This window comes from Berghia stephanieae, chromosome 6 (genome assembly GCF_034508935.2).
Source record: "Berghia stephanieae isolate SIO BIC M18660-M18661 chromosome 6, UCSD_Bste_1.3, whole genome shotgun sequence".
Classification (NCBI taxonomy): Eukaryota; Metazoa; Mollusca; class Gastropoda; order Nudibranchia; family Aeolidiidae; genus Berghia; species Berghia stephanieae.
Window position 1 is genome coordinate 55,589,714 of NC_088365.1, and position 27,500 is coordinate 55,617,213.

General features: G+C 36.2%; 1 protein-coding gene across 1 annotated transcript in view; it reads right to left on the reverse strand.

Moving 5' to 3' along the window:
* The window catches only part of LOC144975302 (plexin-B-like), a 143,623-nt gene that overhangs the window by 6,762 nt on the left and 109,361 nt on the right, over positions 1-27,500 (reverse strand). Inside the window, exons 3-30 of the mRNA XM_078919260.1 lie at positions 26,279-26,631; positions 24,560-24,702; positions 23,261-23,498; positions 21,855-22,468; positions 19,230-19,442; positions 18,037-18,168; positions 17,516-17,616; positions 16,384-16,516; positions 15,552-15,802; positions 15,063-15,171; positions 14,467-14,598; positions 13,889-13,993; positions 12,926-13,019; positions 12,467-12,636; positions 11,217-11,368; positions 10,581-10,683; positions 9,296-9,432; positions 8,693-8,866; positions 8,094-8,205; positions 7,245-7,532; positions 6,168-6,344; positions 4,987-5,227; positions 3,780-3,922; positions 3,286-3,416; positions 2,975-3,034; positions 2,428-2,502; positions 1,937-2,003; positions 915-1,061 (exon numbers count right to left, since the gene is read on the reverse strand). Of these exons, the coding sequence (XP_078775386.1) occupies positions 915-1,061; positions 1,937-2,003; positions 2,428-2,502; positions 2,975-3,034; positions 3,286-3,416; positions 3,780-3,922; positions 4,987-5,227; positions 6,168-6,344; positions 7,245-7,532; positions 8,094-8,205; positions 8,693-8,866; positions 9,296-9,432; positions 10,581-10,683; positions 11,217-11,368; positions 12,467-12,636; positions 12,926-13,019; positions 13,889-13,993; positions 14,467-14,598; positions 15,063-15,171; positions 15,552-15,802; positions 16,384-16,516; positions 17,516-17,616; positions 18,037-18,168; positions 19,230-19,442; positions 21,855-22,468; positions 23,261-23,498; positions 24,560-24,702; positions 26,279-26,483 (4,647 nt within the window). The 5' untranslated portion in view covers positions 26,484-26,631. The remainder of the gene's footprint in view (positions 1-914; positions 1,062-1,936; positions 2,004-2,427; positions 2,503-2,974; positions 3,035-3,285; positions 3,417-3,779; positions 3,923-4,986; positions 5,228-6,167; positions 6,345-7,244; positions 7,533-8,093; positions 8,206-8,692; positions 8,867-9,295; positions 9,433-10,580; positions 10,684-11,216; positions 11,369-12,466; positions 12,637-12,925; positions 13,020-13,888; positions 13,994-14,466; positions 14,599-15,062; positions 15,172-15,551; positions 15,803-16,383; positions 16,517-17,515; positions 17,617-18,036; positions 18,169-19,229; positions 19,443-21,854; positions 22,469-23,260; positions 23,499-24,559; positions 24,703-26,278; positions 26,632-27,500) is intronic.

Below are 27,500 nucleotides of genomic sequence, written 5' to 3' on the forward strand. Positions count from 1 at the left end.
CAAGAATAAAAAAAACTATAATACATGGACATCATATAATTTGCTTATGGAAACAAAAACAAAACAAAACAAACAAAGAAAATTAAAAAAACAAAACAAAACAAAAAAACAACAACAACAAACAAAAAAACAACCCCCCCCCCAAAAAAAAAAAGGTAAAAACATAAGCACACCAAAAATCATAACAATTATTGTGTACAAAAGAAATTCTTATTTTAACATAATAGCGCATTTCACAGTAATCCAGTAAAATAAAATAAAGGGTACAAAGACTATGAACTGAAATCAAAGTAAAGTAAAAGGGGAGTCAAGTTAGAGAGAGAGAGAGAGAGAGAGAGAGAGAGAGAGAGAGAGAGAGAGAGAGAGAGAGAGAGAGAGAGAGAGAGAGAAAGGGGAGAGAAGGGAGAGAAGAGAGAGAGAGAGAGAGAGAGAGGAGGAGGGAGAGAGAGAGGAGAGAGAGGAGAGAGAGAGAGGAGAGAGGAGAGAGGGAGAGAGAGAGAGAGGAGGGAGAGAGAGGGGAGAGGGAGAGAGGAGAGAGAGAGGGAGAGAGAGGAGGAGAGAGAGAGAGAGAGGAGAGAGGAGAGAGAGAGAGAGAGAGGAGAGAGGAGAGAGAGAGAGGAGAGAGAGGAGAGAGAGAGAGAGGAGAGGAGAGAGGGAGAGAGAGGGAGAGGAGAGGGGAGAGGAGGGAGAGAGAGGAGAGAGAGGAGAGAGGAGAGGAGAGAGAGAGGAGAGGGAGGAGAGGGGAGGGGGAGAGGGGGGGGGGGGGAGGGGTGTGTGGAAAAAAACAAAAACAAAAACAAAGAAAAGGCAACGTACCAATTAAGTTAAAAAGTCTGGCTTTATTCTGACTTACTTAAAAATGAATAATTGAGGATCTTTGAAAATGAAAGAAAGTTTGAATATTAGATACTTACTACTACTTTTGGCTCAATTTTCTCCCTCAAAAGTGTGTCTTCTGACAGAGAATATCTCGCATCCCCTGTCACAGCATCCACCGGCCCCTTCTCTGCTTGGAGCTTGATGGCTTTGTAAAGCATAAACAGGGACCCTCCGGCAATGTCCTACACAAATCAAGGGGGAAAGTTTGTATAAATTATACAAGGATGTGAATGCTTCATTAACCGTGTGGACACAATAGAAAAGAAAGTGAGGATGAAGATAAAGAGTGACAAGATAGAAAGAAGAGTAAGAGAGAGAGAGAGAGAGAGAGAGAGAGAGAGAGAGAGAGAGAGAGAGAGAGAGAGAGAGAGAGAATAATTCTTATGTTATCGATAAAAAAACAACTATTTTGACCAAAAAAAAGTGCAGTATAAAGTACCTTGTAAACTATATTAATTTGAAAAGTCTCGTTTTTTATTGTCTGCATGAAAAGAAACCATTGTTAGTGGAAAGAAATTAACGTTATGACTGTAATATTTCCAAAAAAAATAAAGTAAATAAAACAAAACAAAAACAGAAAAACAAAAATAAAAAAAACCCCAAAAAACAAAACAAAATCAAACAAAAGACCACCCAAAAGAAAAAACTACAAAAAACAAAACAAAACTAAATCTACAAAAAAAAACAAAGAAAAAAAAAAACAAAAAAACAATAACAAAAACAAAAACAAAAAAAACAAAACAACCCAACTTTATATTGATTTTGGGGCATCTAACTCACAACTAGCACCCTTGCAGTAAAAATAGACGGATATACAAGCCAAACAAAATAATGATTTACTTTCCAGCTACTTGTGTTAGAAAAGGTGAAACAGAGAAATATTAAATTATATGTGGCATACAGATCTTGTTATCTAGTATTTTATACAAGATTTTGCTCATTTATCTTGCCTAAATCAAGCAGCAAACTAGGAATTTTTCATTTAAACACTAAAAGACTTACTAACAGAAATATATAATCACTGCCTATGAACGATAGAGCTAACAGGTCCTCTTACCCTCAAATATTTATAAAGGCATATAGAGAGCCAGTTGGTGAGTAGCTTTTCCACTACTGACTCGGATCTGAAAAAAATAAAATAAAGACAGGGGTTATTGCTTGACCTTAAATGAAAAATGGATGAATAAACATTTGATGAATTACAGACTATTAAGTCCGACCAGTTGGCCCACCAGTTTATGAGCATCTATCAAAATGTCTTGGGACAAACATACACCTATAGAATTACAAGCGTAACAGAGTATAACGCCATTTTGGTATTTTCAACTGGCTAGTGTCAAAGGTTTGTGAACAATGCTCAGAATCTGGAAGAGCAAATATTTCAATTAACAGTCCAATCGGTTGCATGGCATATTTGAAAAGGCTCGTATTTTTTCTGTGTGAATGAATTGAAACCATTGAAAAAAAAGGCTTTGGATAAAATTCACTTTTGAAAGTAGTGTATTAAAATAAATCAATCTCATGAATAGAGTAATCTTTACTCCTTACCTTCGTAACATGAGTTTGGGGTGCCTCCCCTCTACAGATTTTTGCACCAGGTCGACAAGAAGGCACTTCAGGATTCTGGATAAGAAGATGTAGAATGTAAATCAAAGGTTTTTTCTCTCTTTTTATTAAATATATAAATAATATACTAATGTAAATTTATGGCTGATTAAACTTTTGCATATATAATTAACAAAATAATATTCAAAAATCTTTATTCTGAATTTGTAAATATAGGTACAGATAAAAACTTAAATGGTAATAAAAACCAATCAAATAAACCGAACAAACATAAAAAGAAAAATAGAGAATACACACTCACACATTCATATATATACACACACACACACACACCCACACCCACACTCACACAAACAGAAAAACAACATTTTCAAAAACCTATACATTAAATAATGCCAAGTATATTAAATAATTAAACTTAGCATGCATCGTTTATGATTATATCATATTATATTTTATAACATATACGTCTATGTAAATAATTTTAAAATTAACTGTCTTTTCTTTCAATCATGATATAAAAACTTACTCTGTAGCATATTCCATGTTGTTTAAATATACAATCATAAGCAATGATGCAACATTTGCTCTGTTAGGAAAAGAAACAAAACAAAAAATGAAACATTACCAATACAATTTTAATGTAACTATATTAATATGACAAAAATGTAAAATCATAAAGGTGAAGCAAGCACATGAATTGGTAATGGTTTATCTATTGATGATTATTGTCCATTATAGATGATTTTAATTGTGTCACTTAATGATAATATAGTGATTTTAAACAGAGATTAAAACAGATTATTGACAACTCGTGTAACGTTTAATCTATTTACAGACCTGTCTCGTATGCTGAAAGCCCTCTGTTCTTCGAGTGTGCGTATAAAAGTTGTCAAGAACAATTTCGTGTTCAACAATTGGTGAAAGAGTTGCAGGCCATGATCTGAAAACTGGAACCGCCCATTCTTTTGCTGCAACATCAATAACGAGGAGTATAAATTATTGTCCATCCACAGGAACACATTCTACAACAATAGCAATGACAGTAACAAAAACAACAACAACAACAACAACAATAGCAACGTCAATATCCATGAAGAAGATGATAATGCTGCTGCTGCTGATGATGATGATGATGATAACAGAAAAGAAAAAAAATGAAATAGAAAAAGAGAGAGAGAGAGAGAGAGAGAGAGAGAGAGAGAGAGAGAGAGAGAGAGAGAGAGAGAGAGAGAGAAAGAGAGAGAGAGAGAGAGAGTGAGAGAGAGAGAGAGAGAGAGAGAGAGAGAGAGAGAGAGAGAGAGAGAGAGACAGAGACAGAGAGCTATACTCACAATTGGTGGGTGTAAAATGATATGATCAGTCATGCCAGGGAAGAGCACTTTGAAGACATAACTGTGAAAGTCCCAGAAAGGAATTCCACTGGACACAAGGTCTCCGGTCAAATCTGTCATGTCTGTCTGTAGCTCAGCAAATGCTGTAATGGAAGACCCAATCAAATTCATTCCAGTCAAGATGAATATCAACATTAAAAGATACAAGGGTCAGAGATATGCAATGGCCAATCTATTCAATCTGTGTGGCTATGTGGTCTTGCAGTATGACACTTACCTTCAGATTGGAAAGTCCAGGGTTTGAGTCCCGCTCTGAGCGGCATATAGTCGAGTCCTTATAAAAGGCTCTTTATCCACATTCTCTCACTGTTCTCATGTGAAAATGAGTACCTGGCTGTAAACAGCGCAGTCTCTCTGAAAAAACAAATGCTGTCTCACCTGACATGCGTCATGTCTCGTCCTACAGGTTAAGCGTTGTTGTTGGCTAGGGATCCCTTGTAAAGGACTTTGAGCATGTTTTGGTGGATATTGATTTATATGAGTGCTCATGTTTATTTGTATTTTTTTGCCACATAAGAAACTACATTCCTTCTTTTCAATAAATCTTACTGATTTTAATCAAAGTTGCACAATTTTGAAAACAGACCCATTTTCTTTCAAAAAGTATCTTTAAAATTCTATACATGAAAATGCAAAAGAATGTAATTGGGTGCATTTTTAAAATCTACATTTGCATTAGTTTTAAAACCTAAATTATAAAGCATAATTCCACCATGCTCAATAAGCTTAAATTTGTTTCATTGATTCCCTCATTAGGCCACATGGAATATCAATTTCTATTTCGTCTGTTACACGTCACTTTTTAGGCGATCGTTTTATACCAGCACTCTTACATTATCCACCACAATCTTTCTCAAGCCAGTCATTTCACAACACTCATCGAACGAAGGTAATGTGTGTGAAATATCTTATCCAAAGATAAAATATCCGGGGCCATTTTTACTCATCCAGTCGATATCCAAGCACAAAATCGCTTGGCTACTGTTTACTTACTTATCAGAACCAGCGACCATCTGAGCTCTAGTCCTTTGGTCTTGGGCCATGACGTACCAGTTAGAAGTCTTTTGTAAGGCTCCTGTTTTAAAATGAGATACCGTACCACTGAGACACCAACACTACATTCAATTCTTTTTCTTCAATTCCTTACCATGTTTGCACTCATTGCGAACATTGCTCTCAAGATTATCCAACTGGATCTGTAGCTTTCTGTAAATCCTCTCTGCTTTGGTATTTTGTCGACGATAGATGATGAGAATGATGATGATGACGATGAGGAGAAAGCTACCACCAGCAGCAATACCAGCAATAGCCTCGCTGGGGAATGAGAAGGTCTCAGGTACTTCCCATTTTACTTGCCCAACACACACCTCAAGATTGTTGATTCTCACCTGGAAAAAAAAAAAGAACCAAGCATGTTTACTAGTTCAATGTGTCATTTAAGAAGTCTTAAATATTTGGTTAATATGTCAATAAGGAAAACTGCAAATGATTTTTAAAATCCATACAGTTGAGCGGATTGCTTTTTTTTTTTTCTTTCCAACATTGAATATATGAAATATTATTAACATATCCTTAATCACAGAGCAAGTGAAGCACATCCATGAGTCACAGTATTGTTCTACTCTTTAAAAAATGTTATAGCTTTAATTAAGACCCTTTCAATTTCTTTTAGGATTAAAAAAAAGAAGTTTCATGTTCTGCACCCAGCAGTGACAGTGTAACTTGATTTATTAGAAATGGGAGAAAGTTCTTCGTGATATTCAAAATGTCAGCTTGTTATTATTGTTATTCTTACTGAAATCAAGATACACTCCAGCTCCAAAGACCTCACAGTTCTGGAGACTACTGTTTTTCTTTCTTTTTTAATTTCTAGTTTGTCTATGATAGGACCGCATGAGATATAATATATAGTTTTTAAGTTTTGAGGTTAACAATGAAAAAAGTCACAAGGGGTCAGCGTGGCTCAGCGGTATGGTCTTTGCTTCGTACCCGAAAGGTACTGAGTTTGATCACCCGCCGCTGCGCTGTGTAGCCTCGAGCAAGTCACCTCGCCCTAGCTCAATTTGCAGCGCTGCACTGCGGCTGATGCCTGGGTTATTCCAGTCTTCCCTTAGAATAGACCCTAGAGACAAATTTTCCCTATGGGATGAATAAAGGGAATTTTATTTTTTTATTTATTTATCTACATCAGTATTAATTTGAACACATGCCAGTCCAATCCAAAGGTAATACTAAATAATCACATCATTAGTTCATCCTATTCATTTCGTGAGCTAATAGCAACTATATAGGCCCATTATGGAATGTACAGCTATAGTGTCTACATACCTTTACATAAGGCAACGTTTTCCCATTGGGATTGCTGATAGCATTTTTATCTCCTGACTTTGTCGTCGGTAATTTACAGACAATCTGGGACTTGGAAAACGTTGTGACATTGCAGCTGGAGGCTCCAATAGTCACTGAGACATCTGACTTCCCTGCAGCAACATTCAAATCAGCTCCCTGGAGAAGTACGAATAAAATGCCTTCTTTATCAGGGACACACATTAAATATAATATTACCATTAATGCTCAAATTTAAATTTCAAGAAATCTGTATAAAACGACAAAGGAATAGAAAATGAAAAGACCGGTAATAATTTATAAATTAAACATATGAAATAAATATGTTGCATAGACTGGATCTGGAAATAATGCCTGTGTGATGCGATTAAAATTCACTATAATATATGGGTATAATTTTCTATTTATATATACTCTCATCTCTCATTCGTATTTAGTGTTTCATTCATCGCGTTTCGTTCCATATGTCCTCGTTAATTAATTTGAAGCTTCCAATCCATTTGAATATTGTTATATAAAATATATGGTCATTCTACCAATATGCTTTAATATCTTTTCATGGCATTTTGTCTTAAATATTAAGCAAATAACACTTGCTACACGAAATTTTTGAATAAACGAATCAAATGATTTAGAATGTCTGTTACTATGGATAGAATAAGGTTGCCATGATTATATTACTTGTTACCTGACTAAGGAAACTTGTAATTTAGGACAGGGAATCGTTTTGAATTAGTGTGTTAGAAAGTGACAAAAGCTCTATGATAATACTGAGAAATCTTTACAATCGAATAGCAGACGTTACTGCTATTTTTTTTTAAGGAAAAAAAAAAAAAAACAAAAAAACAAAAAAAACCCCAAAAAATAAATTTTCTTTTGTAATGAAAACAATTTTAAAATATTCCAATTTACAAGTAGGTTTCAAGGCCAGGTGGTGTTGCTCTTGTTTCTTTTTGGAATATCCGTTACACAAAGAGGTTTTTGACTGACAAAAACTTGACTTCCTTCTTTACTTAAACACAGAATTTGAATCACATTCAAAGGACATTTTCTCCTTACTTCTATGATAAGAGCATCTCCCTTCAGTAGCTTGATACCACTCTTCTCTGTGAAATTAAACACTTGAGGGTTCGGAAAATATTTGAGGAAATAATTCAAGTTGGGTGTTGATGACAGGTTTCTAACTCCAGCCACTCCATCCATTCGGAAAGCCACCTGGACGACCTCAACTGGCTGGGTGGTGTGCTCCACAGTTGCAGCTCTCTTGGATCGGATGATGTTTTTGAGGGAATCCACCAGGCGAGGACTGGGACATTTCATCACCTCATTGTTCATTACTTTGCATTTCTGAGAAATAGAGAGAGATATAAAGGACTGAAAAAAAAGGCGTACTTCATTGACTTGTAATCAAATAACGATGGCAGCCAAGCATTGAGCTTTCCTCCTTTTCATGTTAAACAGAAAAGGTAAGAATTGTTTAAGACCACAAATAAAATGTGAAAAGATAGCCTGTTATCTGTACCTTTGACATTATAAGTAGCACACTGGAAATCATGACTAGTTTAAAGCCAATAAACAATTATCTGTGACATTGAATCTACTTTTCAAAGATATGATAAATAGGGAATTCCATTCAAGGGAGATAAGTTTTCTATCAAATGAAAACACCAAGGATAGTTGAATATCAACAACATGTTATTGATATGAATCAACCAACTTTTTAAAAATAACATAAAAAACTCCACCAGCTTTTAGCTCTGGTTATCAAATTGGCATATGAAAAAAAGAAAAGAAAACAAACTATCAATAACAACAATAACAACTACTACAACTAAAACAGCGGCAACAACAAAGAATTGAAAAACAAAAGTCAAAAGAGAACGGTGTTTAAAAAATCTGCCTCCTTACCGTTCTATTTGTTGGATAAAATTTCCCATTCATTGTAGACACGTATGCAAATAATTCTGGCTGTTGAATGAATGAAAACTCTTTGCCAGTCACAGTCATGGTCCGGCCACCCCTGCAAATTAAAGGATTTAAGTAAATTGTGACATGGGCAAATGTTAAAAACTAGAACTGAAAACTAAGGAGAGTGGGGGAATGAGTAATAAAAAAAAACTGTTTATTTACCATATATATGAAAATGCTGGGATTGTATCAAAACAGATGATTATGGTAGTGGCAATATGGTGATATTGAACTTTTAGTGTAAATAACACAGTTGATCTAAATCAAAACTTAAGATAAGAAAACGTTTTTGATTAGTATTTTTTGTTGTTGAAAAGTACATTGTCATTGGAAAATACGGCGTCGTACATTAAGCACATGAAAGAAATATCACCTGTCTCATTCCACCTCAACTTTTAAAGCCATTTATGAGCAGCAACCATTCAACTCAATGCGAAAAGAAATGTCAATGAAATGTGTGAACTGTATAAATAAATTATTAAAAACATGTAAATTAAGACGTCTAATATAAGTGAAAAAATAGCTTTAAAAATCCTTACTCCAAGATACTCTTGAGGGGTGCAATTCCAGTAATGTAGGGATCCTCTTTGTATGTAAAATACTGATTCAATGAGCGTTCCTTGCCATCAAAGTACACTTTGATTGGTCCCTTTGTTTCTGGAAACCAAACTTTAGAAGTGATGCACTCTATACTTCCATTCCTGACCTTGGACCTGATGGGAGAGAGAAGTGAATGAATTTTGAACATTAAGGGATATTACACTTTCAATAAAGAACAAATTAAGTAAAAAGGAACACTTTAAGTTTTATCACGTCTTCAGGAAATACCCCCCAAAAATATGTTTTTCAATAGAAACACACACAAACACAATACCTCGTATATCAACAAAGAGGTTGCTATCTTTTTGATTTCTTTTTGAAAGTTCTATAATCGCCCTAAACGCAATGGAGTCTATCAAAAGAGTTTTACTAAAAAAATATCACCCAAAAACAAGAACAACCCCCCCCCCCCCTCAAAAAAAATAAAAAATTACACCAAAAACAAACCCCGCACCCCGCCAATCAAAAAGAAAAAAAAGTCTCAACAAAACGAGTATTGGATTAAATCATAATGCATAAGCTTTAACAACAACGATACAGACCTGATGACATTACAAGGGACATCATCCAAGGAAGCTGTGTGTACATTTCCTGTGTTCAAGTCACGACCATATATTGTAAGGATTGAACCTCCTGACTTTGGGCCTGCCTTGGGGTGAATGCTCTCCAGTATAGGACTCTACAAAAGAGAAAATATGCCACTGAATTACTTTTATGTTTAACCAGTCACACATATCCCAAGATGCTACTTTTCATCACCTAGTCACATTTATGGAAACCCACCCATCTGTATAGTTAAGCATTTCAAAATTAAAGATTCCAAAACCCCTATAAGAGTAGATATAATTTTAACAGTAAATACCGCTTAATCACTCTGTATCTTGCAGAATAGCAAAATGATTAAACATAAATAAAAAGATTCACCCTGGTTGAACAGACATCATTTATAAATAGTTTTACTATAAAGTTATTTGCCGTTGTGCTTCTCTTTTTCCTTGTAGTTTTTCTTCATCAATGGGAGAAGTAATATGTTTGTTTTTGTTTTTAAGGGTTTTACGGCGCTTGCAACACATTTAGGTTATATCAGCGCCAGTAAAAAGGAAGAAAATGTGATAGTAAAAAGTTCTAGAATTACAATTAAAACAGCCAAGAGAAATTAAGAGGAAGGGGAACTGGGAACAAATAGGGATTAGATGTAGATTCCAAGAGCACACCACCAATGTACTTAGTTTGAGATCACCTATAAGTCTCATCCGGACACAAGCACAAAATCCAACAAAGAGGAACACACTCAAATGCTTACATTGTACATTTAAAATAACTAATATAATACATAACAGAGAGACGATTTACAAGGGAAAAAAATATCATCTCTCAAAACAATAACTATGCATTTGACTGTTTCCCTCCCAGCCAGGACTCCGGCCAGGGCTAGGACAAAACCAAGTAATCCCATTCCAAGACAAAGACAGAAAGCATGTTGGAAAACAGTTATAAGGGGATAGAAGACACAGTATGTACCTCCCTGCCCACTATGGGAGGTCAGGAACCCCACCCAGGGAGAAGTAATACGTTCTCCAAGCATTCTATTTGATTATGAAGTGGTTCGTTTAACACTACCTATTCTTGTATGTCCTTGACAGCTGTTTATTATCATTTTGCCAGCTTGAATTGGGGGAGTATTTCAAATAACCGCATGTGAAAGCCATTTAAATAATAACATATCATTAATACTACATCTCTTAAACTGTGCTAAAGAAAACTGCAATGGTAGCACATCTTTCTGTGAGGCGTAAAATCAAATCAAAATCAAATCTTTATTCTTACCTTGTAGTGAAAATGTTTATGGAACTGTGTGGCTCCAGATTTCAACTTCAAAACAATCGGACCTTGTCCCACTCTACCTTGCCATCTAGTTTCACATACAATCCTGAAAGTGTGCATGTTATTTATTATTATTTTTTTGAAATAATATATATTGACAACAAAATCTTCATATGAAATTATTTATTCATTTCGTAACAATAACAAATATAGTTGCTTTAGTGAACAATGTTAGTTATTTCTAATTGATCATTAAGGGAAAAAAAAACTAAAAAGAAAAAAAACAAACAAAACAAACAAAACAAAAAAAAATTATCAAAAGTTTTATTATCACAAAAGATATCTATGTCATAGGTTACAGGTCAAATATTCAGACAAAAAGCATGATTTGAGAGAATAACTGTATGCTTTTAAAATTAGTTCCCAATCATGGCTATTGATTTTAGAACAGAGGCGGCTCTTTTTCAGCTAGAAGAGGAAAATGTATCATATATTACATAAAATAATTATAAATAGAAAGAAACACTATATTAAACATAGCAGGAGTAGCAATTTAAACGAAGGTCATAATATTATCAGTTAAGAATTTTGGTTTGCTTATATCGGGCTTTCCCCCCCCCCCCCCCAATCAAATCCTACCTCTTGGAAGGCAAGTACAATTCCCTGTAAGGGTCACAACCCACATAGGCCACTGTGACAGCCTTTTGAATGTCTTCAAATTTCACCCCTAGATTGCTGCCCACAATGGTGATGTTGGTTCCACCCTGGATTGGTCCTGTCAACGGCCACACCTGATCGGAGATGATGAAATGGTTTCACAGTTTATGACTTGCATTATCAATTTATAATACTGTTTCTTTAATAACAGAAATTTCTAGAAGCCAAGGAAAAAAACCCACCACAAACCAAAACAAAAAGTACAACAAAACAAAAAAAAAACAGAGCTAAACAAACCATGCCCTCCTCCAAACAACACCCCCCCCCCCCCCAAAAAAAAAAAAAAAAAAAAAGCAAACAAAAAACAAACAAAAACAACAAAACAACAAAAAACAAAAAAAACAAAACAAACAAAAGTCCCCCCAATAAAACCCTCAAACTAATAAACAAGCCCTCCCCCCCCCCTCAACATACGCATCAAACACACACACACAAACACACACACACACACACACACACACACACACACCAACACACACATATATAAACACACACCATTTTCATTTATTCTATGACATAAAGTTGAAATATTCCAATCACAAAAAAGATCCGAAATTAAATTTGCATACAGTATGTCACACAGGAAGACAAGATATAATATTACAATGATATGCTAGTTTCCGGCCTATACACAAAACTAACACTATAAGAAAACTGCAAAACCGTCTAATTAGTAATTTGGTCAATTTGATAGAATATGTAACAAATTACAGAAAAGATTTTGACATAATGGTGAATATCTTGGACAAATCCTTCCGAATGATCTCATTCATAGCTTTCAGAAATTGGCATACACTAACTTCAAAACTTAGAAAAGAATCCTTAAAATTATAGCTAAACTGTCAAATATGAATTAGTAATGAGGGTCCCAAATAGCTCAGCTAGTAGAGCACTCGCTTCACTTGCAAAGGGACCGAAATCGTTTCCTGGTGAAGTCAAGATTTATTTCTGACTGCCCTGTCCACATAAAAAGGAATTGGGTTGCTGGGTCTGTTAAACCGGCTGGAAAGTACGTTGTGGTAGACTAAGGTCCTATCCAAAGGATAGTAAGCATTTGCTTTTGTCTATTTCATGCTATATAAATCAAGATAACTAAACATTAGCTCCATGGGCTTAATGGGCCCGAAGGACTAATGATTCTTTTATGAATTAGTGAAGCGAATCATGCTTACCGCATCAATTTTTGGAGCTGGACATGCTTCACGTGAGTGTTGAAGACAGCTATTAGTGTGAACGCACTCCTGATTGCACCAGACACATTCCAAATTTGGTCTGCTGTAATTTAGATTACGACACAGACTGCAGTCTTGGCTGGCAAGGATATCACATTTGTATAGAGTGGCTGGGGAAGAAGAATTGGATTAGAATCATTGACAGCATGTTATTTCTAGCTTCAGTGCGGCTATGTGGTCTAGTGGTATGACAATCGCTTTCAGATCGGAAAGTCCTGGGTTCGGGGTTAAATTGTATAAATAATAATGATTGATATAACGTTTAAAAAAAAACAAACAAACAAAACACAACATAAAAAGATGTGTAGCCTATGTGTTGCGTGATCGCCATATACATTATCGGGAATGTCATTATCTACAATAATATTTTGTATTTGTGTGCATCTCAAATGCCCTTACCAATCAGCTTGTGTGTACTTTCCAGCAAGAATCCATCACCCCAAAAAACTGATAGATTAGCCTCAAGGGTGCCATTGTTTTCTTTATATTCCAACTGAAAATATCGAAAATACAAAAGATGGAATAACTAAGCAAATGTAAAAAGAAATAACCAATGCAAAATTTAAAGTTAAATCTGTTAAATAATACAGACAGGGAACTAATAATACTATATGGATATGGCCACAAAATCCTGGCCAGATATTATTAAAAAAAAATTAATATTGAACTTCAGAATACTTTCATAATACATTTCAATAAATCATAAAAACCTTGAATTGTATCTTCATAAATCATATGTCAGTAACGTGATCATGAGAATAATAATAATAATAATAATAATAATAATAATAATAATAATAATAATAATAATAATAATAATAATAATAATAATAATAATAATAATACTAATAATATAAAAATAATAATAATAATAATAATAATAATAATATAATACAATAATAATACTAATAATAATAATAATAATAATAATAATAATATATAATAATAATAATAATAATAATAATAATAATAATAATAATAATAATAATAATAATAATAATAATAATAATAATAATAATAATAATAAGCTGGACATATCAATGTTAATTTTAAGCGAAGAAAACTGTACACGGTATAGGGTATAGACATAAACAGGGCACGGTTTAATCTTTACCAGAGTAACAGACTTACTAAACTTTAGATAGCAACAAAATGAAGCGAATTAGATAAATCTCCTAATAAAACATAATAAGATTGTTTTCTCACTTTGCAGTTATAGTCGGTAAACATGCCATTCAAACACAAAAGAAAACGGCGTTCTGGTTCTAGTTATACTGTTCAAAGACTGTTATGAGTTGAAATTTAATTTAAACTGGCAAAATATGAATCGACTGTCAATGATTTGAAGCATGCTTTACTTACAGAGTGAATGTCACAAGTAAGACTTTTATCATTGTGTCTCTTCGCATCACTGATGATGCGCTGCGTGCCTATGTCAAGAACACACTGAAAAGATTTGTGCTTCAGCTGGTGAGGAAAAAATAAATAAGACAATTTTCATGGCTGCTAATTTTCCTATCATTTAAAATGAAAAATAAAAGTATTGTCATGAATACCTTACACAGTAAGTTACAGTGACGAATATTTTGTTTCGACTAACAAGGATGGTTTTCGCGAGTTCCAATTTTTCACAACACTTGATATACATTTTGCTCAAACCCATAAACTCAATTGTAAAGAGACCAGAAAGGAAGTGGACATATCTTTAAAAAATCAGAAGTGATACTCCACAAAAGCAAAGTTGAAGTAAAACACAATGGCTAATAACAATATAGGTAAAACTCTCTACGAAGAGTTGCAAAATAATACATTGATACTGATAATACCTCCTTATCTCTTCTCTCTGCCCCCCCCCCCCCCAAACCTCTTGTGTGTTAAGAAAAGTGTCTGCATGGGTTTCCATACTGTTTAAAAATAACACTGTGATTGTGTCACTTTACCTTTGGTTCTGGTATATTGTATCCTTTGAGAAGAATGGTTTTCTTCAGTCCAACTGGCATGTAAAGAGGCCCTGTGGCTTTGGTGTCAATCATGGGACAGTGTTGGGGGCCACGAAGTCCTGGCTTTCCGCTCTGGGTTTGCAGATGGTAGAATATCAATAAATCAATCATTAATATATACTGAGATTGAATTCCATTAACACCTACCATTTATCCTATTTATTTATCTAATTAAATTTGGAGATTTGACTGAGAATCGAGACTCTTGAGCTTCAATGACATCTGGTCTCTCTCTCTCTCTCTCTCTCTCTCTCTCTCTCTCTCTCTCTCTCTCTCTCTCTCTCTCTCTCCTCACTATCTATCTATCTATATATCTATTTATTATCTATCAGTCTCTCTCTCTCTCTCTCTCTCTCTCTCTCTCTCTCTCTCTCCCTCTCTCTCTCTCTCCTCTGTCTATCTATCTATCTATTCATTCTCCATCAGCCTCTCTGTCCATCTATTTTTATTTCTTCTTCTTCTTCTTCTTCTTCTCTCTCTCTCTCTCTCTCTCTCTCTCTCTCTCTCTCTCTCTCTAATATCTTCCAAAAACTTACACTATTAGCCCTAACAATGTTGCCTTGGCATGAATCTGTGTTGTCATAGCAACCGTTTTCATAGATACACCAATCACATTCAAAGTTGGAGGACACACATCTGCTGCAACTGTTGTTGAGAAGAGTATAAAAAAACAAAACAAAACAAGATGAACAAATTATCAGGGACTTTAAAATGTTCAACCATCAATATAGCCATTGCAAAAAGAAAAACAACAAACAAAAACAAAAACAGGAAAAAAACCCAACAAAAAACAAGAAAAAACAAAAACAAAACGACAACAACAATAAATAAAATCATCATCATCATCATCATCATCATCATCATCATCATCATCATCATCAGCAGCAGCAGCTGCAGCATCATAATCATCATCATCACCATGATATGAAATATGCCTAGGAAGTAAAAGAAGGCCTGGTGATTTAAAAAGGAAAAGCAAACAAAAGGAGAAAAAAAAAATACAATCCAAACAGATAAACACTTACCTGTGGAAGTTGGAACAATTATAAAACGTAAAGCTCTTGGTGACAAAGAGTTTTCCTGTCTCCGTTGAATTCAAAGCAAGTGTCACAGTCTTGGATCCTTCATTGGCCAATGAGAGGCCTTGCTTGTTGAAATCCGGGGTCTCGCATCGGGCACCGAAGTACCAAAACGTGACAGGTGAGCTCCATTCTAGTTCCAGGAAGACGCATGTGTATGAAGACTCCCGTGGCAGATGGGTGATAGTCAGGAGCAGCTGTAAACAGGATGGCGTGGGGTGGGGGGCGTGGGGTGGGGGGCGGGGGGAAGGTGAGTGACTCAAACTTGAGGAAAAACGCTCAAAACTTAATTCTTAAAAATAAACAAATCTGTAAAGCATATACCTTCATTCGTTTAGGGATATTGCCCTATAGAAAAGCTCGATTTTTTACATCCCCAACACACGCTCTCTCTCTCTCTCCCTCTCTCTCTCTCTCTCTCTCTCTCTCTCACACACACACACACACACACGCACACACATACACACACACTACTAACATACGCAGACTTAAAGATGTCACTAGAAACACACTAAGTTGTGAACAAAAATGCAGGCTTATATTGGGCTTATTTGTAATAAAAATCTATTTCCACCCAAACCAAAGTTTCAGAGAGAGAGAGAGAGAGAGAGAGAGAGAGAGAGAGAGAGAGAGAGAGAGAGAGAGAGAGAGAGAGAGAGAGGGGGGGGGGGGGGGGGGGGGGAAAAGAAGAAGAGTAAAGGGAAATAACTCGTACAAAACTTGCTATACTGTCGGAATTGTACTTGTTATTTCCCTTTGCTCACTTGACGTTTCTCACCTCCACAGCATTATTGACAGATGCCGTCCACGGTGCGATTGTTGAAATGTAAATACACTTGTTTTCATCGCCGTGCACCCAACGGGATTGCGCCGAGTCGTCTGACTTGGGACAGCTACTCCTGAGTCCACATCTAGAACAAAAAAAAATTGTCCAAGTTTGGTTTTGAGAAACGGCTGTTCTTTGCTGGTTTTATCACTATCATCGCCAATCCCGAACATTAAAAACGTGAAAAAAAATATGTCTCTCTATTTCATTTTTCTTTATCTTTCTTTTTTTATATCCATCATCATCATCATCATCATCATCATCATCATCATCATCATCATCATCATCATCATCATCACCATTGCCACCCTCATCACTACTTCTCACGTTAAACAAATTTAAATGGAATGCAGTTGCTAACAGTTTCAGTTTTCTTTTGATCTAGACCTATACAAAAATGAAATTACCAAATCAACAATAAATAACATGGATCTCTGCTTCGTACTCAAAGGTACCGGGTTTCGAATACCCGCTGCGCTGTGTAGCCTTGAGCAATCACCTCGCCTTAGTTCAATTTGCGGCGCTATAATATTACGGCTGACGCGTGGGTTATTCCAGCCATCCCTTAGAATAGACCCTAAAGACAAATTTCCCCATGGGATTAATAAATGGAATTTTATGTTATCTTTATTTTTATTAATTTATTTAAAGAAATAAACAAATAACTAACTAACTAACTAACTAACTAACTAACTAACTAACTAACTAACTAAATAAATAAATAAATAAATAAATAAATAAGTAAATATATAAATAAAATATAAATAAATAAATAGATAAATAAATAAATAAATAAATAAATATTTTTTTTAAAAAAGGAAATGAATAAAATAATCAATGAATACATTTTGAAAAATTGCAACATTGATATCTCTCAATGTTGAGGCCTTTTGTCTTTTTTAAGATCTGTGCGATTTGTGAATATTATCCGTATTACTCACTACTCTAAATCTCTAAGTCCTTGGATTCTTTCATTTACACGTGCGTTTATCCTCATAAAATAATTGAGCTTGACACAACAAGGTTACGATTTAACTTGCCAGGATCTTATCTTTCTTCTAATATTTATACCGTAACCACCTACTTCTTTTCCAGAGAGCACCAGCCGCAGTAAGGATCTCTTCCTCCAAGACATTCGTTACAAGACTCCAACTCCCTGCAAGACTGGACGGGAATCTTCGTCACCTGAGAATACAATCAATGCAGTGGTGAAAACGATTTATCTATATACAAACGAAGCTAAGTGGATTTTTTTTCTGACCCCCTTGTCCACCCTTGGGTTGCTGGAACTGTTAGGTTTTGCGGAAAGAACTTTGCGATAGACTAGCGTCACATCTTAAGGATAACAAGCAAGTGTTATTGTCCATTTCACGCTATAGAATTAGACTGTTTCCTTCTCAGACAAGGACTCCGTCCAGGGCTAGGGCAAAGCTAAGTAAATCTTAAAGACAGAAAGCAACTGGGAAAACAGATATAAGAGGATAAAAGACACAGTGTGACCTCCTGTCCACCATAGGAGGTCACAGACCCCACCCAGCCTCTTAATTATTTTGTACGTTGTGGTGTTTTCCAACGTAGTGAGCATATTATTTTATAGAGCCTTACGTTAGTGCCTGACATGACATAAAGATGCTGCTCGTTCTTATCAAAAGCCATGTCCTTTTTGATTGCATGACCTTCTGGAGATACGAGGTGCTCTCCGTACTCCTCAGCTGAATCGGGACTCTTGACCACAAGCTGGGAAAGATAAGATTAGATAATGCTGATAATCGTGGTATAGGTCAAGATAATGATGATGTTGATGGTGATGATGATGAGATGATGACGACGACGACGACGACGACGAAGAAGAAAAAGGGAAAGAAGAAGAAGAAGAAGAAGAAGAAGAAGAAGAAGAAGGAGAGAGAGGAGAGGAGGAGGAGGAGGAGAGAGAGGAGATGGATGATGATGAATGATGATGATGATGATGATGATGATGATGATGATGATGATGATGATGATGATGATGGTGGTGGTGATAACGATGACGACAACGATGATGGTGTTGATGATGATAGTGATGATGATAATGATGATGACGACAACGTGATGATGTTTATGATGATAATGATGACGATGATTATGAAAATCATCACGAAAAGAGGGTGTAAGTGGTGGAATGTGGCAGTTTTATGACGGTAGCATAATTTAGCTATGCCCTTATCAAATGAAAAATACGGACATGTTGTATCTTTTTTTATACTTTAACTTAATCACTAACTGCAGTTCAGTTCATACACACTCCATAGTAAAAGCATTCCGTTATAATTATGAGATAATTGGAAGGCATCCAAATCCAGCCCCTATCTATTATAATATTAATTCGTTGCTTCTTAGTCGTCGTGAATTTAATTTGTATTTTTTCGTTTCTTTTATTTTTTTCTTCTTGAATTCCTAAATTTAACGAAGGAACGAAAATGAGGTAACCCAGGTCTTTGTTATGGTTTTTAGCCAGCAATTTTTTTAATGAATAGTTCTCAATAAATTGTATCAGACTATAAACGTCGTTTTTGTTTGGTACGTTATCTGGCTGTTGGATGTTGTGAGCATTTTTAACTAAAGGCATATCATCAATAGAAGGAACGAAATTGGCGTCTTTCAACTTATACAGCCATTTTGGTGATTAGTTCTCACCAAATGAAATCAACCAAACTATAAACATTCAAGGTTGACACACAGGCTGACGAATGTTTTGAGTGTTTTACCTAAAGGCATAACATCAATAACAATTTATTTGCCTCCATTATCCATTTACCTACCTTTTTCATTCTACCATCAGCAGTTCCCACAAAAACCACCGTGAACTCGTGAACCACGCTGGAAGTTATGGCGGTCAATTTCAGTCCTGGATATTCAATGATGGGCCGTGCGACAACAGCGCTGGTGCCTACGATGTTTGAGAAGGACTCCAATTTGTGGGTATTGCACAGATACTGGTGATCATCTTCCACGTTGTTCTTTACTAGTCCGCTCTGGAAGATGACGTAATGGATATTATCATTATGTTTGTTTTGTTTTAAAGGGTTTTACGGCGTTTGCGACAGATTTTGGTCATTTCAGCGCCAGAAAATGGAATAGTCAAAAGACTGTAGATTTACAATTAAAGCAGCCAAGAAAAAGTATGACAAAAGGGAATGGTACAAATAGTAGATTCCAAGAGCATACTGTGATTGTTCTTAGTTTGAGATCACCTAAAAGTCTCTTCCAGGCGCAAACACAGAATCCCACTAAGAGGAACACACTCAAATGCCTTACCTACATTATACTTGTAAAACAATATATATATATTATATATATAATATATATATATAATATATATATATATATATATATATATAAACAATACATAACACAGAGATGATTTACAAGGAGAAAAATATCATTTTCCAAAACTATAACTAGAATTCGACTGTTTCCCTCAAAGTCAAGGACTCCGGCCAGGGCTAAGACAAAACCAAGTAATCCCATTCCAAGACAAAGACAGAAGCAACTCGGAAAACAGATATGAGGGGATAGAACACACAGCGTGACCTCCTGCCCACCATGGAAGGACCCCACCTAAACGGCTATTATTAGGATCGATTCTTTAATATATATATATATATATATATATATATATATATATATATATATATATATATATATATATATATATAGGAGCGGGCTGGGGGATGGGGGTGGTGGGAAAAGAGAACTTTATAATACGGTGAAGGATTTGGAAATGAAAGAAACAAATTAGTGTCTAACTGACAGTAATAGACATCCTTATAATTGGTGTGGGAATACGAAGACAAACGCGTACATAATATTATATTAAGTCCACATCAATGATGATGATGATATGGATAGCATCATATCAATTTGAGCATTTGAGAATTTACAGCGCAATATCCACTAAACATGCCAAAGCGCTTTACAAAGGTCCCTAGCTATAGAAACAGTAAACATGTACAACAAGATATGACGCCTGTTACGCATATAATATATTTTTTTCCTTCAAATACAACGCTGTTAACGGACAGCTACTTATTTTACACCTGAGTACGGTGAGAGAATGTTGAGTAAAGAGCCTGGTCCAAGGACTCAACTGTGCACCGCTCAGAGCGGGACTCGAACCCTGGACCTTCCTATCCGAAGGCGTGTGTCTAGTTTAAAATTGTTGTAATGGACAGACAACATTTTGCGTCATTTTTTGAGATTTCCATTACAACAGTGAGCCCACAATACATTGGGTTATCAGACCTGCACTTGACCCTCTTGCTTTAGGCATTTCGGACATGTTTCTAATCGCTGCACACACTTGCGAGTGCGCGTTGAGAATAATGTTCGAATTCCAATACGGAATAAGCAAACTATTATTCTACTCCTCAATCGACTACGATTTCTCAAATGACATATTCAAAAAACAAACTCAATTGATACTTCTTTTATAAGAATCTATTTTATTTTTTTTGTTTGGTGAAATGTAACGCCTGCTAATCTGACGTCACAAAGTATTATTGTAGACTCCATATCATTACGCGTTACTATTTATGCAGAGGTGTAGAACAAAAATAATATAATCACTCTCATCGATAATTTCTATTTTTAGACATCACATGTCAATTTAAGCAACATTTCGAAATGGAAAAATGGGATCAATGCCACAGTCGTAAAATAACCACAGACAATCGAATAGATTGTTTTTCTTTTAATTAGTTTGTTTTAAGGCTTTTACTGCACTTGCAACTATCAGCGCCAGTCAAAATGAAAAAGATGGAATAATTCAAAAATTCAAGATTTACAATTAAGAGAGAACGAGGAAAAATAAGATAAATGGGGCTGATTTAAATAGGGAACAGAACTGGATTCCAGGAGCAAACTATCATGTTGATGTTTGAGATCATCTAAAAGTCCCTTCCATACTTTTGCACAGGTTTCGTAAGCAAACGTCAGTTTAACCTTCTAGTCTTTAAAAAATGATCCTAAAATGAAACAAATACAGGTCTGATTTTTTAAAACAAAAAAATAAATAATAAAACAACCCAACCCCCCCCCCCACCCAAACAAACCTGACAACGATACCATCATCATCACCACCACCACCAACAACAACAACAAAACAACAACAAAAATAAACTAAAAACAAAATTAAAAATGACAAGAAAAACAAACAAAAAAAAAAAACAAAAACAAAAACAAACAAAAAAACAAAAACAAAAAACATACAACCAAACGAACAGCCAACAAAACAACCCCCCCCCCCCACGCTGAAAAAAAAGAGTGAAAAACAGTGAACATGTGAGATAGCCCATTTCTTCATTAAACCGTCAAACCCTAAAACTAAACCTGGAAAAGTGTACAGCCCTCCTGCTGGCTATCTGGCTATCATGTCAATGACTCACCCTTTGATTACAGTTGCCTCGAGGTCCTACTTGTAAATATCCTCCTCCACTCACAGAAGAATTACCCTGGTGACACAATTTAATATTCTCCAGGAATTTCTCACGAATGGATCTCATGGTAAACATACAGATAGCCGAGTCCGAGTTGCTGGAGCCATCGTTGGAGAACACGGCCATCAGAACATCACCGGGGTACCCGTTGGATGATAGCTTTCGGGCTAACTCCTCCCCGGGCCGTAGGCGTCTGGTAGCCTGAACTACTTTGTACTCCGCGTCGCCTTGCACACACCTCAACGGAATGTCGGCGTATGAATAATAAAAACTCTCTTCCTGACAAACTTGAATGATTTTTGTGATCTGCCCCGTCCGTCTCAGAGGATCGACGGCGTCGCTTTGGACGGTGAGAAAGTAGCTGAATCCACCGGAGCTAAATCCAGAAACGTAACGAATGGGGAATGTAGGAGCGATAGCACTCTTGAGGAATAAAGCGGACGATCTCCCTTGAAAGAAGCTGTCTCCGGCTTTTAATAAGGCAAAGGGGTTGTTCCGATGCAGACTTCTTACGGAAATGGCAGGAACTAAATCTCTATAGACTCTACTCTCTCGGTCTATACCTGTGAATGTAAAGGAAAAAAAAAAACATGAAAAGAAAATGAAACTAATATGATATGTTTTAATACAATATTAAAACAATAGTACACATGAAACATTTGCCTGACCCCCTATATCCCACTAAGTATTCTTTATAACAATTATTCAAAGAGGAAAAATCAGATAATAATGAGGGATATTATTTTATTACAACAAATCGAAACAGTATTCTACTGGTATTAGGCGCAAACTCTATTTCTATATTAATTATACCTTGTCTTTTTTCTGTTTGTAACTCAGTTAAAAGAAACACAAAGCAAAAACAAAAAGAAGAAAATAAAAGAAAAAAAAAGAAAAAAAAAGGAAGAAACAAAAGCAAAAGACAAGCAAACAAAAAAAAAAAACAAAACAAACAAACAAAAAAAAAAAAGAACAAAACAAACAAAACAACCCCCCTACCCAAACAAGAAATACAAACAAAACAACAACAACAAATAACGAAAACAATAAATAAAACAAAACAAAACGAAGGAAAATTTTATAAATGCCTGTAAGAGAAAATTGACGTGGACAGACGTTAACTTCCCTTACAAGGTCGGATTTCGATGCCTGCACAATATGAGGGAAAAATAAAGAATTGGGTCAAATTCCATCACTGTCACCGTCAACTTCTGCTTTTTTCCCCTCCCTGATATTCTTCGAAGTCCAGATTTTTTTTAGGAATTCCGGATTTGTATCAAAATCAGTTACACATCTTGATCTGCTTAATCTATCATGAAAAAAAAATCCGACACGACACTACAACTTTGACTCACCAGTGTAAGACGTGGCCACGTAGACAACACGTCCTCTCACAGACGGGGGGCCAGGAGCCACGAAGGCAACAGTGGATCCACGCTCCGTGTTCGCCGCCACAGCCGAATTTTGGAGGTCCCTGCCATCCGCAGAGCCCGTGGATCTGGAGATATTGGCCAGGGAGCGGATTTGACATTGACCCTGAAACAAACTTCCACAGGTAATCAGCTTTCGGCGTTCCTTGTCCACTAGCAAAACCTAAATAGAGGACAAAACAAAACGTTTGTGTGAGAAAACGTGATAGAGATGTCTTTAATCTTTCACATGGAATATGATGCTTGATATTTTTCTTCTTCTGCAGGTTACGCTAACTTGCAAGCACAAAAATGCGTGATTTTGAAAAAAAAACAAAAACCAAAATACTTTTTAGAAATTCGTGTGTATAAAAAAACACAACCAAAAAAAAACAACAAAAATACAAATAAAATAATAATAAAAAAAACAAACAAACAATAAAAAACATGTTTACTATTATTTTCTCAGCGATACAATCATGGACACGACCTAAATTAAATTCGAGGGCTCGGGCCGGTAGGCACCTCAAAAGCTGGATATGCCCTCTGCAAAGACATATTGCAAACATTCGTCTGTACACCCAGCAGTATTGAGTAGCTGGGTCTGTTAAATTTGATGGAAAGTATTTCGTGATAGATTAACGTTCTATCCAACCGGTAGCAAGTAATTGTTATCGTCAGTAAAGGGGTACAGAAACCCGAGTACTGGTGGAATCCGGGTCTTTATATCTCCAAGGCACAGCGTTTGTTCTGAGCTAAGGTTATCTGACAATTGCAGGTCTTAGCCTTTTTGTCAAGGTGGCCATGTGCTGTAACTTAAGAGAATTGAAATAGACCATAAAAACGCCATTTTTATTTTTTTTAAGTTCGCCCTGTCGGCCAGACTTGTGAAAGAAAGTAAAAGGCGATAGATGTCGTTTAACATCACGAAGTTTGTAACCAAATACTGCATGGTATGACACTCGCTTTCGGATCGGAAGGTCCTGAGTTCGAGCCTCGCTCGGCGCATAGTCGAGTCCTTGGAAAAGGTTCTTTACTCACATTCTCTCACCGTACTCAGGTGTAAAATGAGTACCTGGCCGTTAACAGCGTTGTCTCTGTCCGGAAAAAATATAATATCGCTTAACAAGCGTCATGTCTCGTTCTACATGTTACATGTTGCTGTTGGTCAGGGACCCCTTGCAAAGTGCTTTGAGCACATTAAGTGGATATTGTGCTATATAAAAGCTCAATTTTTAAAAATACCTTATTGTAGTTGTTGGTCAGAGTCCTATTAACAAAACAGTCACCGGGAGGAGGAAAGCACTTGACACTGTCATTCTTTGGCCCCGTGTCCACATGGAGCAGCTCCGCGAGGTCCGACGTCAGCTGGTAAAGACGGTTTTCACCTAGAAGAATATATAATATACCGGCTGTGTATGAAAGAGGCACAAGAACATTGAGAAAAGATGATAGTAATTGAGATGGATGAGAGAGAAAGTGAACGAGTGACACACACACACACACACATGGAGAGAGAGAGAGAGAGAGAGAGAGAGAGAGAGAGAGGGAGAGAGGGGGAAGAGAGAGCGGAAGAGAGAGAGAGATAGAGAGAGAGAGATAGAGAGAGAGAGAAGAGAGCGAAAGAGAGGAGAGAGTGAGAGAGAGAGAGTGAGTGAGAAAGAAAAAGAGTGAGAAAGAGAGCTGAGTGAGAAAGAAAGAAAGACAGAGAGAGTTAGAGAGTTAGAGAAAGGGAGAGAGAGAGAGAGAGGAGGGAGGGAGAGAGAGAGAGAGAGAGAGAGAGAGAGAGAGAGAGAGAGAGAGGATTAATTACGTGAAAATAATCAAGGGTAACAGAATGGCATCTACAAAATCGATATTATCCCATGGCAATCAGTCTCCTCTTTGTGCTGCTCTGACCTTGTGAATGAAGCAAAGCTAAGGCATGACAGGAGCTAATATTCACCATGCTAAAAAAGGCATTGTGCAATGCATTCACAAGGACAAAGACAAGACCCTTCTTGCCTTAATGTCACATAATGTGACATACGTGTTTTAAACAAAGGGTTAAAAGGGCTCATCGTTGTGGAATCATTATGGTTTCAGGGGGATTGACCTTAGAACAGACACTTATTTATTTATTTATTTATTTATTTATTTATTTATTTATATATTTATCCATTTATTTATTTATTTATCTGTCTATTTATTATTCACTCTTTTATTTATTTTGTTTTTCACGCATTTATTCATTTTTCTATTAAATCGGTGTTCAGACAGACACTTAGGTCATACAATGTGACGACAGAAAAAATAATGGACGCTTTTCGTTCCACGCATCGAGCTGTATTCAGGGGCGATAAGAAACCAAATAAATTTATTGGCAATCTATGTGGAAGGATTAAGCGATGCTAAGATACCATTCACGTTTTTTAGCCTATCTCTGTCAAAGATACATGTCATAAGACAATTGTAAGGACCAGTATAGTTATATAATTAACATTTTATATCCCTTTACCTTGCGCACTAGCTTGGAAGAACGCGATAATACCACAGAAAACATTAAAGCTATAAATCAATATCTGAATTACTGTTATAAAAGGTTCCTAAGATTTTTTTTTACAGTAAACGTTTGGAGATAAAGGACTCGTGAATTTATATCGGTTTCTAATCAATTAACAAATTCTTGATTCCATGCTTACATTTCTCTAAAATGAAAAGATAAAAAAACAACAACTCAACTATAACAAATAAAGTATTGGACTGGAACCCTCAGGGCAGAAGATCAAGGGGAAGGCTACGAGGAACATGGAGAAGAATTAAAGAAGCTGATATACAGAGAAGTGGTAAGACCTGGAATGAGATAAAAAAAAGTTAGCTCGGGATAGAGAAGGATGGAAACTGTTTGTCTGTGGCCTATACCCTGACCCAGGGTGAAAAAGGCAATGATGATGATGATGATGAAAAAAAAAATAAGGCACTGACCTCCAACGTAGACAACTCCCGTGTTGTTATCGACCACCAAGTGCGATAGATTGGGTCCCAGGTACTTCCCATCCGCCACTGAGGTCATAATCAGTAGAAGCATCATCGAGGACACTGTCAGTGCCGACCATGCTTTGTGTACCAGCAGTCGGCCTGAGCCTCTCTCTAGCTCCAATGGGGTAGCGGAAAGGTCGGGTGACCGCATGGCTTGTTTGTCTCGTACGTCGAGCCCTTCTGAAGAATTGTGTGTGCTAGCTGAAGCACATCAACGGGCTGCGTATTACGTCATTGTTCTGTTATCAAGTGATACGAGGGAATTTACATCCATGATGACATGGGTCTTGGAATATAACCTGTGAAAAAAAAGGAGGAAAAAAAAAGATGCAATGATTAAATCTAAATATATTCGAGATAAAAGGAATTTGATCACTTCTAAAATTTCAATTGCAGTTAAATATGAGGATAATCTAAAGGCAGGAAAGGCTCTTAACGATAAGTCATTTTTCTTTCTTCAATATTGGTTATCATCCACCATTGCGTCGTGTGGTGTTTCATAATAAATGGCTAACCTATGGAGCATTTTAAATTCCTCCCTGATATAATAATTTACAAACAAGGCACGCGAAATCATGCAGCCTTCGAAAATCAACACCCTCCATATTGGTGAGGAGGGTCCTGACATCCAATAATGTATCTATTTATGCTGCAGGTGCGCGAATCTAGAAGACAAGAGCCATCATTCCTGCGATAAATATTATGACAAGAAATATTTTACAACACTAATCTAGTATGAGTGATTGGGCTTTGAACTGTGGAGTACTCTGGAAAAACCCATATTTTAAAATTTGGCCAGAAAACTCGTCCTTCAAATATTGATCGATTTTGCAAGAGTAACGCAAGAGCTTCAATGTATGACCCTTGACTTGACCCTTGACTTCCAAGAAGTCCCAGGTTTGACAGTTTTTGCCCAGATGAGGGTAATTTAAATCGATCAATATTTGAAGAACGAGTTTTCTGGCCAAATTTTAAAATATGCGTTTTTCCAAAGTACGACAGAGAGGTATTTGTAGCTGAGTGATCGTTGGGTCAGGATAGAATTATAAATTGTGAGAACATTACAGCATCGGTTAACGAATTAGGCTTTGAACTTCCTATTTGATTAACCTGTTTTGACAGAGGTGTCAGTTACACAAAACGATACGTCATATGAGAATAAGCCCCC